The 12998-nt window shown below is 42.5% G+C and overlaps 2 protein-coding genes across 2 annotated transcripts in view; one reads left to right on the forward strand and one right to left on the reverse strand.

Annotated features, from left to right (window-relative positions):
- LOC5564073 (zinc finger protein 2) overlaps nt 1-12998 on the reverse strand; it is a 51794-nt gene that overhangs the window by 24862 nt on the left and 13934 nt on the right. The gene's annotated exons all lie outside the window — the stretch shown is intronic.
- On the forward strand, nt 2313-3567 carry LOC5564072 (translocator protein). The gene is made up of 2 exons (XM_001648309.2): nt 2313-2721; nt 3209-3567. The coding sequence occupies exons 1-2, from the start codon at nt 2401-2403 to the stop codon at nt 3416-3418; spliced, it is 531 nt and encodes a 176-aa protein (XP_001648359.1). The 5' UTR covers nt 2313-2400; the 3' UTR covers nt 3419-3567.

The following is a 12998-nucleotide window of genomic DNA, read 5'->3' on the forward strand; positions in this document are numbered from 1 at the left end:
GAGGATGTTTTTTTTTTCATTTTAGGTCCGACAAGCGACAGCGAGTTCGGACAGCAAGCATTCGCCAGGTCTTTTACGCAACAAGCCATAGAATGATTGCTGTGATAGAATGTAACAAGTGTTAAGTGATCATAAGAATACTAAGTTTACTAAGATTACTTTTCATCGTACAGTGCCCGTCCGATTTTGACACGGGAATCCATGTACACAAAAATGGATCATGGTCAGTCACAAATCCTGTCAATCTCAATGTGTCTGTGGGCCTTCTTGAGGCTTACCATATTCAAAATAGGTAAATTTTATTCATAATTGCGGTGATAGAATTTTTAATAAAAACAACCATTAAATTTTGGAACGGTTAAATTTAGGCAACATGAAAATTTTTGGCATGTTGTCAAATCGAACGACCACTGTATACCCTTGCAGTTTTCGCGAGGTTTTTACACTTGTGTTGTACGAAATACAACAGCGCGAGTATTTAAGCTCTAATTATAAAAAGGGGTCTATTCTTAGCAAACACAACCAAAAAACACTAACCATATTTCAGCTAGATAAAATCTTATTCAGCTAGTAATGTTACTTGTGCATATTGCCCCACCTTACTCAACTGTAAGAATGTCCATAACATTGTACAAAAATGTGCTGAATATTTGTGGCTTTCACTAAAAAATATTTCAAAATTTTGGCTTTAAATGATTCGGCTTTTGTGATTCGGCCTTCTGTGGTATACCCAGAAAAATTCCTAATATTATTCGAAAATTTTCTTCAGAAATTCTTCAAAAGATTTTTCCAGAAATTTCTCAAAGAATTCAACCAGAAATTCCTCATTACACTTCCACTATTTGGAGGATAATTGGAATTTATATGAAAACGAATTCAATTGTAATACTTCACTAAACTTCGCAAAAGAATATAATTAAAATAGGTACCAACGATATAAGGATGTTCAGTATTTACCAGAAATTATGTTCTAATTTTAAGTGAAACAACTTGGAATCCAATGATGACCGTCACAAAGGCCAACTTAACCTTTCCGAAAAAAACTGAAAAAAAAACAGTAAATCAACAAACTTATCTTCTTATTATCATGGATTATATTGTTTCGAAAAGTTTCAATATTTACGTTTGGACAAAATTCAATGTTTACAATAACCCTATTAACAATTGTTATTAGCTCATAAATAAAAAAAAGAAAAGCACCAATCATGCATTGAAAATATTCTATTCCGATCAATGTTATCCCATTTTACGCTACAAAAAAACGAGCTTTTCTGGGCTAGAATGTAAATTTTTCGATGGTGAGGATGATAGTAATAGAGTCAGTTGAAATTTCAAATGGAAGATTTGCTAGGAAATTCAAATTTAAATGGAGGGATTTGCTATAAGCTTCCATGTAACCTGTTGGAGTATCAGACAAAATCACTGAAGACAAAACGGATTTGAAATTCGTTAAACGGCTAGCAGTTACAACAATGCTGTGTGGTATAGGAGAAAAAATGACAAATTTGCAATTCAAACTCAAGCAGATAACTTTAAAGTTCACAAGGCTAGTCGAAAAGTCGAAAATTCCTTGGCAGATTTTCTGGAAAAGGTACACATCCTGAAAAATCAATTTTCGGGGTGCAATCCTAAATAAACTATTGGATAATCCATTGCCAATTTACTTGAGAAAATACTCTAGAAATCATTGGAGAAGGCTTCATCAATAATCCCTGAAAAAAAATGCTACAAAATCCCTACGAAAATGGTTGAAAGAATTATTGACAAAATTGGCGTATCACGATTTTGTGGAATAATTCCTAAACAAATTTCTTGCTTGAAGAATCTTTAAAGGAATTTCAGGAGGGGTCTTTGCAGGAATCTCTGAATGTATTTCTGGAGAAATCTCGGGGGAACCCCTGAAGCTTTTCTTCGAGGAAAATGCGGAGGAATACTTGAAAAAGTATTCGTTTCGTGGGAGTTTCTGGAATCTCAATAATTTACATAAGGATCCACTGCAAGCAGAATAAGGACAAATAAGCTACCACTCTGGGAATGGATTTACACACCAAGATGAAGAAAAGATCATATACTATCTCCCAGTGTTTATGGTATTTATGTTTATTGATTCATTTGTCCAATTCAAAATTCAATTTGATTACAGCATGGAGCTAAATCATAATGCTTTCATATGATAAGTAGACTTGAACTAATATCATGTTTGAGAAACGCTGGTCTATAGGGATACAATGGCCACCAATACCTCACTGTGGAAGTTCATTCAAAATGTTCGCACACTATCAAGAGCAACATCGATGAATGTTGTGAAATTCAATGTCAGCAATATAATATAACTCAGTTAGATCTATGCATCAAGAAGATTCAGATCATTGAAAAAGTTTAATTACAAAAAAAACTATTATGAGCAGTGAAATTCCGAAAATTGCCGGGGCAATCGTTCTGCCACAAATTGGAGGATGGATCAACGGGTACCTCACAAGGCAGGAAATCAAATCCTGGTACAGCACACTGAACTTTCCTTCCTTCCGACCGCCGAACTGGATTTTCGGCCCGGTATGGACTTCCCTGTATGCCGGTATGGGATACGCCTCATATCTGGTCTGGAGAGATGGCGGAGGTTTCAACGGGATTGCACAGGGACCACTAGTTCTTTACGGTGTACAACTGGCATTAAATTGGGCGTGGACACCCATTTTCTTCAAGAAGCACGAACTGAAATGGGTATGATATTCATAAGCATTTGTGAATACCGTAATTCGGAGTGTAGTTGATCAGTGTAGAGAAGTTGGTAATTCCCGTAGCCAGAAGACTATAATTCGATTTCAAGTATCAAACTTTCTGTGATGTTGCATTATTTTATAGCTACACTTGATTTTGGAAAAACAGATTTTGACTATGGAAAAACAGATTTTGTAGGATATGTTTGAAGAACTGTTGAAGGGTTCTTCTCCAAACAAACTACTTGGCAATAGTCTGGATTGTGTGGAACTGTTTATTTAAAAAAAAAACACTTTTTTCAATAAACGGTTCCATAAATTCCAGATTTTTTTGTAGCTTTTGTGTCGAATTTGCATTGAGGATTAGAAACCGTTTTTAGCGAAAAAACAATCCTTTTCGTCACACATATATAATGCCACCTTCAAACAAAAAAAATGCCTACGGTACCCTAACATAACACTTAATCGAAAATTCATCAAATCTTTTCCAGAGCTGTGTGGAGTTGACCGCATTGACAACGGCAGTCGCTGCCACAGGATTCGCCTTCTTCAATGTGAATAAGTTGGCCGGGCTCCTGTTCATTCCGTATCTGGCGTGGTGCTCATTTGCAACATTACTCAATTATAAAATATACGAATTGAATCCGTCAGACAAACCAACGGCAACCATAGAAGAAGTCAAAGAAGATAAGGATAAGTAAAGCGAAAGCAATCAACATTTATCAGCAGCAGGTGAAACTGGTGTCTACGGTTTATTACGTCAGCATATTTGCCTTACTAATCAAAAGATATTGTAAAGCCGAAAGAAAATAAATATTTACACGCTTTTGAACAATCATCACACACCATACTGAGACACCATACCTACTTCTATTTGATCCGAATATTTCAGCCTATCAAACAGTGTTGGTATTCAAAAGTACACTATTCGCCTAAAGTATGGAATCGCTTTACCAATTATTACAACACTTATTGTGGATATTACAAAACGAAAAAAAATAGAATCACTACAACATTAACTTATGATCTCTGGTAAGTCTAAATTTTAAGGGTGTTGCGATACTCGGTAAGGCGAATCCATACTTTAGGCGGGTAGTGCACTGCCGTCAATCGTCAGTTCCATCTCCATGCATTTTCATCAAAATAGTGTTGATAATAGTTTTCAACATACAGTGGCCCAATTTCATATTCGTACGGGGCACTGTTTTAACATCAAGTTGATAAAAAACTATTAAATGATATAATGAGTTCCAAATATGCAACCTAATATCATTTAGCAGAAAAAGAACAACACCACGAATTTCAATTTCATTAGGAAATCAAAATGTAGAAAAATGTGAAAGAGTAAGGGACTTAGGAGTAATCTTAGACTCTAAGCTTTCTTTCGTAGACCACTACAATACAATAGTTAATTCACAGGGCTAATAACATGCTAGGGTTCATAAAACGCTTCTGCTACAACTTTCATGACCCATACACAATTAAAACTCTATATATTGCATATGTAAGATCAATCATGGAATACTGCAGCATTGTATGGACTCCTTTCTCAATCACACACGAGGAAAGATTAGAATCTGTACAAAAACAATTTCTACTATATGCTCTTCGTAAATTAGGTTGGACATCATTTCCACTTCCACCCTACAAAGCACGCTGCATGCTTATTGACATATAAACTTTGAAAGAGCGACGTGAAATCGCAAGAGTTTCATTTGTAAATGATATCGTTTCGCAACGTATTGATTCTACAGAAATCTTATCAAAATTAAATTTCTACGCTCCTTCTAGGCAACTACGAAATCGTAACTTATTCTTGACAAATCATCATCGAACAAATTATGCCAAAAACGGGCCTCTAAATCAAATGATGGCCATTTACAATCAACATTGCGAAACTATTGACTTTACCATGTCTCGGCAAAATCTAAAAACATACTTCAAATCCATTAGAAATCGCAACGCATAAAATAAAACAAAATGAAATTAACATTACTTACACTACACTTTCTTTTTCAATATATTTCATAATTTTAGTATTAAGAAATGAAACAAAAATATGTGTATGTAAAATGTACTAGTCTACGTCGGTTGACGAAATAAATAAATAAATAAATTAAACTTTTTAGTAATCGAAAATATTTTGTCAATAATGTAGCTCATAGGTGTCATCTATGATTCATGAATCATGAAATGTTTCCATTTACATTCATCTTTGAAATAATGGAAAAGTATTAAATTAGTGTCTGAAATTGACCCAATCCCATATTCGTACACCTATTAAAAATCAAACATACAACATTCAAAACATAATTTTAATGATCTATTTGATTGCTCAGGTCCTTCATTACGTTGTTCAGATGTAGTAGAGTACATTTGGACAACTTATAAGCGGACATACATGAAACTTAAGTAACAATACTTAAGTACTTAAGACACATTCAATACTTTTCCATTATGTCAAAGATGATACATTCAATGGAAACATTTTATGATTGTCGAATTATAGATGACATCTATGGCCTTCATTATTGACAAAGTATTTGAAACTAAATATATTATTTAAATGTTTTTTATCAACTTGATGTGAAAACAGTGCCCCGTACGAATATGAAATTGGGCCACTGTATTTTCCATTGATAATTCGGATGCACTAACGAGAACACAATAAAATTGAGAAAAAACGCACACATTCTCTGGATTGTATTGTCGGAAGATGTGCCCCCTCCGCATGCAGCGAGCATGCGATTTCTCACAACAATCAAACGCGGGCAATCGAACACGACATGCTCCGATGTTTCCTTCACAGCAGCACAATTGGGGCACGCAGGAGATTCTGAGTGCTCGAACCTATGCAGGTACTGTCTATGGCAACCAAGGGGCTGGACAGCTTTGCTCAGAGCAACTCTTTAAACACTGAGCAAGCTTGAGTTACTCGCTTTTTGCTCAAGATTATGTGCGGTTACTTAGATCTCGAAGGCAATCGACATCAGTTATGCGCGGTAGTGAATATTTATGTCAAATAGGTTCTTCGACTAAAGCGAAGCTAGGCAAAGTTTTGAAATTCCATCCAACCCCCACAGCCACATCTCTGGCTATAATGCAACACGTCAATCGCATATCTAGCGTAGGTATAATTTGTGATAATATTTTCATCCGTCAAATTCATGATATTAAAGTTCCTTACTATTATTTTTTTACAATTTTCTGCATTTATTACATTATAAAGTTGAACATTCAAGCAAAGGCATCAAACTGTAGTGTGAGTAGTGGTTCTTAAGAGCAGATTTTCCGAAGAAATGTAATTTCGTTGGATAATTTCGATCGGCATTGGATTGCTTGCCTACTTCAGGAGGAAGTGGCCTTGGCTTCTGTCAGTTTGTGTCAGAGTTTCCGACACGTGAAAATGAAATTTCTCCTAGTTTAAGCGTCGGAGCTACGTTGGGTAAGATGCACTGTCCAGTTCACGGAAGCAAACGAAACACTGCAAAATTGGCGCCCAGAAAACGGAAAACGGAAATGGAACGTTTTGTCTTAACTTGCCACCGTTCATTGCTTCAAGTGCAACATACAACCACTGGAGGTAACATAGCGGAATTCACGATCCAGGAGAACAACTGAACTTTGGTGAGATTGTTTCAAATCATCTTTGTTCTAATATTTGATCACTTGCACATATGTCTCATATTTGGTGCGTTAAACCATTATTCCTATAATTTTTCATTTATTTATTGTAGTTATTCATGGATATTTCGAATTATGTTTGTTATTTCGAAAATTTATTATAAAGTTAACTGTTGGGGGGTAGTTTCGGACCTCGTTTTTGCAGCACGTCTTTTAGGGGTTAGACTGCGCTCAAAAGCTGTAATTCATATTGCGTATGATATAAACATTACTGATTCCAATTCATACCTTATTTCTACTTACAATTTTGGTCGAACACTAACTTCTCCTACCAACCAACAATTATAATTTTATATTGAAATTCAATTTAACTCTGCCTTCTTTGTGACTTGCAAATAATGGTTTGAGGATTTTGACAATCAAGCTGTCACCACGCTTCGACTCAACTGCTGTCAAGTGAACGCAGCTGTCCGACTTCATCGGACAGTGGCGTAGTGCCCCCAACATCCCCCGACCCGTAATGCTGGTCAATGGTCTCCGTTTGTCCTGCTTTACCGAAACCATGTTGCGAACTCTTATCCTGGATGTCCAAGATCGCAATCTTCGAAGTGGGTCTCCGTAGAACTCCCGTTGGAGTCTTAACGTAGGCTTGCCTAACTCGTCCATCGCATCCTTTCACCACCGACAATACGCGTCCGCGTAACCATCCATTTCTGGTAGATTCATCCACCACGATTACAGACTCGCCTTCCCTCAAATCTCTGGGGTCTTCAAACCACTTCGAACGGCCAGCAATAGTTGGCAAGTACTCCTTAATCCAGCGGTGCCAGAATTCATCCACTAGACTCCTCATTAACGCAAAATTGTTCCGCAGAGCATCCGGCCGCTCCATGCGTGGCTCTGGACGCTGCGTCACTCCTTGAGAACTGAGCAGGAGAAAATGATTAGGAGTTAAAGCTTCCTGTGAATCATTCTCCAAAGGCATGAAGGTGAGCGGGCGTGTATTGACCACTCCTTCGGCTTCAACCATCAGTGTCAACAATGTTTCATCGTCAGGGTTTCTGGTAATCGACAGTGCAGTGAAAGCAACCTTTACGGAGCGAACCAGTCGCTCCCAGGATCCACCCATATGCGGGGCTGACGGTGGATTGAAAACCCACTTTGTGGTGGCATTGGTGAACACTGCTGACAGCTTCTCGTTCATCTGATTCATCTGTTCTTGTAGCTCGCGGCTGGCACCCAAGAAGTTCGTCCCGTTGTCGCTCCAAATTTCCAGCGGAGAACCGCGGCGTACTAGAAAGCGTCGAATAGCCATCTTGCAGGAGTTTGTAGAAAGCGAGTGTGCTACCTCTAAATGCACTGCCCGAATGGTGAGGCACGTAAACAGGGCCACCCATCTCTTTACCAATGAACGGCCAACTTTAACTTGAATCGGACCAAAACAGTCCAAACCAACGTACGAAAATGGTCGAACGAAAGGGCTCAACCTTGCTTCTGGTAGATGCGCCATTCGAGGAACAGAAGGCTTCGCTTTCTTTAATTTGCACTGCATACAGAACTTCGTAACTTTTCGCACCTGTGTTCGCAATGATGGAACGTGGAATCGCTGCCTCACTTAGTTGACGATGGTTTCGTTGTTTCCATGAAGATAGGTTCTGTGAAACCAATCCAACAAAAGGTTCATCAGTGGATGGTTTTTGGTAGAACAATCGGGAACTGGACGTCGAATGCAAGGAATTTAGCTGCACGAAGTCGAGAGTCCATCCGGATCACACCGTGTTCATCCATACATGGCGATAATTTGTAGATGCGACTCGTCTTCAACAGCTTCACTGACCGATTTGTCATCGGCTGCCTTCTTCAACAAAGCCACTTCATCAGGAAAAGCGTTTTCTTCAGCCAAACGCCACAGGCTGTTCTGAGCTTTGTTCAGCTCCTCTCGTGTAAGGTGGCCAACGTTCGGTGCCAGTCCTAATCGTTTTCTACGAAAGTTGCCAACCAGACGATGAGTGTAGGCAATGGCACGCCAGAGTCTCTCGAATTTTAAAAAGCGGCTCCAATCGACTAAGAAATTTTGCGGCTGAACGTGCTGCACTAGGCAAGGCTTCTGCCCTTCTGGCGTTTCAACATTTGTGGGTTGATCCGGCCAGAATTCCTGTTGTTCTTTGAGGAACTGCGGCCCAGTAAACCAGCGACTTTCCGGATGGAGACTTGGACCTCTTCCCCACTTTGTAGCTTCGTCGGCGACATTTTGTTTCGTAGGATCCACTCCCTTCGGCACTCGTTTTGGACAAAATTTCTCCAATTCTACAGGCCACAAACTGGCGGTAGCGACGATGGTCGGAATTAATCCATGCGAGGACCGTCTTGGAGTCGGTCCAGATGAACCTTCGCTTGATGGGCAAACTGTGACTTGCACATAGCGATTTCAACAACCTGCAACCGATGATCGCCGCCTGAAGCTCGAGTCTTGGAACCGACAGCGATTTCAATGGTGATACCTTTGATTTTGCGCCAACCAGCGCTGTGTGGAACTTTCCACGAATCTTCGCCCGAAAATATGCGACGCAGGCATAAGCAGTCTCACTGGCGTCGACAAAAATGTGGAGCTGTAAATCCTCTATTTCTGATGAAACTACGCCAGGAAAATACGCTCGCGGTAGTCTGACCTTCTTGAGATCCTCAAATAGTTCAGTCCACCGTTTCCAGCGCTCTTGTATTTCTTCTCCAACAGTATCATCGCAGGCAGCCTTCGTTCTCCAGAAGTCCTGGATTATTACACGGCCGTGGATAAGAAAATGGGAAAGTAATCCCAGTGGATCGTACTGGCTCATAACGCAGCGAAGAATGTTCCTCTTGGTGGGAGTAATTGTCGACAAATCCAATGCGGCTGCATAGACAAAAACGTCCGACTTGGGGTCCCACAGCATGCCAAGAACTCTCTCCGTTTGACTGATTTTGTCGGCACCAACCACCATCTGACGGCAATCGCTTGTTGCCCCGACCCGTCGCAGAACCTCAGAAGAGTTGGACAACCAGTTCCGGATGGTGAAGCCGCCTCTTGAATGGATTGTCCTCACCTCTTCCGCTACACGACATGCTTCGTCTTCATCGTCGAAGCTGTCGAGATAATCGTCAACGTAATGTCGACGCTCGATGGCCTCGGCTCCTCTCGGGTACTGTACCGCATGTTCCCTTGCGTTGAGGTTCTTAATGTATTGCGCCGAGCATGGCGAACTAGTGGAACCAAACGTAGCTACATCCATGATGAATACCGTAGGCTTCTCAGTTGGAGTTTCTCGATACAGGAAACGTTGTGCTTGCCGGTCCTCAAAGCGTATCTTCACTTGATGAAACATTTCTTGCAGATCTCCCCCAAGAGCCACTTGCCGTTCTCGGAATCCATACAAAACAGTTGGTAACGGCACGACGAGGTCCGGTCCCTTCATCAGCATACTATTTAAAGAGATTCCGTTCACCTTTGCTGCCGCATCCCAGACAAGACGGATCTTGCTGGGCTTCTTGGGGTTCTGCACTACACTCAATGGGAGATACCAGACCTTGTGGGGTTCCGCCGAATTCAGTTCCTCTTCCACAGCTTTGTGGATATATCCCTTCTTCTGGTATTCACCAATTTGGCGTCGAACACTTTCTTCGATTTTAGGGTTCGCTTTCAGACGTCGCTCGAAGCACTGTAGCCGTCGAACTGCCATTGGGTAGCTATCAGGAAACTCCACATGATCGAACCGCCATAACAGCCCCGTCTCAAATCTTTCTCCGACTCTTCTGGTTGTTTGCTCGAGAATTGATCTGGCTCGCTTCTCCTCTTCAGATTCTGGCCCTTTGTCTGCTGAAACTCCAACGCTTTCAACGGTGAAGTACTGTTTTACCAGGTCGTGCAGCTTTCCATCCTCTCCGCATTCACATATGTGGAAGTTGAAGCTGCTATTCTGCATCCCTTGCTGAACCGGTCCATATACCGCCCATCCAAGTCGGGTCCTTGCTGCGACTGGCTCACCAGTCTTTCCTTCACGGAGTTGCTTGGTGGCAGTTAGATGGGCATGTTCGGCTCCAATTAAAATCCCCGGAGTCACTGCTTCATAATCCTCGACTGGTAACTTCTGAAGGTGCTGATAACGTGTAGCTAGTTCACCGTACCGGAGTGACTGTTTAGGCAGCGCCAAGGATTTAACAGTGCGGACTTCCTCCAACTTATAGCGAACATCAGCTCCACTCCCTGCAATCTCTATCTCAACCTGATGGGAATCATCTTCGTCGCGGCTGACATTGCCCGTCCAAGTCAAGCAAAGTCGCCTCTTGAAACCCTTGACATCGAGCTCGTCAGCAATCCACTTCTCCAACAGCGTAACTGAAGATCCTTCGTCAATAAAAGCGAACGTGTTGATACTTTTTCCGTTGCCAAATAGTGTAACCGGCAAAACACGGAAAAGTGTTGTATTCTGGCCATGTCGATGCGCATTCACTCCTTCGGTATGATTCGAAACAATTGTCGGAGTAGCTGGAACGCGGCTTTCCGGGTTCCGGGTAACTGAACTCGTCGAAGGTGCTGTAGAGCTCGAGTGTAGAAGTGGATGATGGCGAAGTTGACACCCTTGAATCTCGCAGCGTGATTGAGAACGGCACGGTTTTCGTCCATGTTTGCCGAGACAGACTCGACAGAGTTGATGTCTGTGAACTGTTTTCCACTTATCCTCACCGTTCAACCGCTTGAAAACGTCGCACTCCTTAACTTTGTGATTCGGATCACTGCAGATCAAACATCGCACACCAGAGGCCGCACTCTTCGTTGGATCCGATTTTGGCTTCACTGTATCTATAACCGACGATGCTGAGGAATGAACGTTGAGGTATCCTTTTGCCTTGTCTGGTTTAGCAACCTTCGTAGTAGCCGAATCCAACGTAAGTGTTACGTCCGCCGCTGCTGAAACCAGGTTCGCCATGTATGCACCGAAGACTCGCAGATCTACTAGAGGAAACTGCCGTTTGTACACTGCCCAGTCCAATTTCAAATGCGCTGGAAGCTTGTCGACCAGTTCCTGCAGAAGTACAGGATTCGAAAGATGAACCACTTGTCCTGCTGCCGCCAGGTAATCGCAGAAATTCTGAACTGCCATGCCGAACGTCACTAGCGTCTTCAGGTTATCGGCCTTTGGTGCAGGAACATCTCGAACTTTTGTGAGGAGCGAGTAGATAATCTGCTCCGGACGCCCATACAGAAGTTGTAAGGTTTGCATAACCTGCGGTACTGCAGAGGGCAGAAGGAGTCGGCTACGCACTGCTTCCAATGCGCTGCCTTTCAGACAGCGTTGAAGTCGGCCGAGGTTTTCTACTTCACTGTAACCGCATGCTTCTGTGGACGTATAGAATGCACTATGGAACATAGGCCATTCCTCCGGATTGCCGCTGAACGATGGAAGGTCTCTCGATATCGCGTGCCTGGCTGCCAGTTGACGTGGCGATGGCCCTCCGAGATCACCCATATTTACTGTCGAGGGTGCTTGATTGGTGCTGAATATTTGTGGAGGATTAGGGATGGATTGAGGATAGGAAATGGGGACGTATGGCATATTCACGTTTATTTGACTAGCCTGTGGATTTACTGTGCTATACATCGAATATTGAGGAACCTGACCTAGCCCTATTCCTAGCGACATTTGATTTCCATAACTTGGCAACTGATTGTTTTGACTTACGTGCGTTGTTTGTAGCGGAAAGCTTCCAAGTTGCCCTATCGTACTTATCGTAGGTGGCAACGATTGGGTGAGATAGGTGTAGCTCGTCGCCGGGTCACTCCAAGGGACTGACGTTGTTGACGTGATGGGTGTTGATGAACCAGGTTGACCTCTTCCACCACCGGGTAGAAAATCGTGAATATAGCTAGGCGTCGGTCCCATAACGTACGGGTTCGATGCACTGGCTGACTGGACATCCATCGCGATCGATCTAGCACCAACTGGAAACGATGACCGCTGGAGGGTACTTGATACAGGCGGCAGCATGCACATGGAGCTGATTCCTTGACTGGCACCAGTTGAGCAAGCTAGTAACGATGATATGGGGGCACTAGCTTGAGAGCTGATTGCACTGGCGGAGTTGAGGGGCGCAGGTACGGATACATTGGTGTTTACTGACGTGAGGTTACTTTTCGATGTCCCAGATGTGGGATTGATGTTGCTAGCGACTAGCGATAGACGATTCGCCCAGTCCCCAACAATCCCCAGCTCGTTGACATCTTGCAATTGGCCAGTCTGCGTATTCAACAGCTCGTACCGTACTCTCCAAGCCTCCTTCTCCAGCTGCAGCTTCTTCTGCTCGAATTCTCGCTTCTGCTCCAACTCGATCTCCCTCAGTAAGAAGGACTGTTGCTCCTCTAGCAGTTTGAGGTTGCGTTTCATTCGCTCTGCCGACGGGTCTGAAGAACACGGTCCACCCATCCCGGAGACAGTGGTGAAACCCGATTGTCGAGAACCTTGTCCACCTGTTGCTCCTGGTTCCTGTGCATTTGCCGCAGTCCCAGTAACACAACTCGAGCACTTCCAATTTTCTTCCTTCTTTCCGTCATCAAATCCCACGCAGCCGTAGTGGAACCAGCCGCCGCATCCACCTTCGCATTCGACCATGTCGTCAATATTATTT

The sequence above is a fragment of the Aedes aegypti genome, chromosome 1 (assembly GCF_002204515.2).
Source record: "Aedes aegypti strain LVP_AGWG chromosome 1, AaegL5.0 Primary Assembly, whole genome shotgun sequence".
Classification (NCBI taxonomy): Eukaryota; Metazoa; Arthropoda; class Insecta; order Diptera; family Culicidae; genus Aedes; species Aedes aegypti.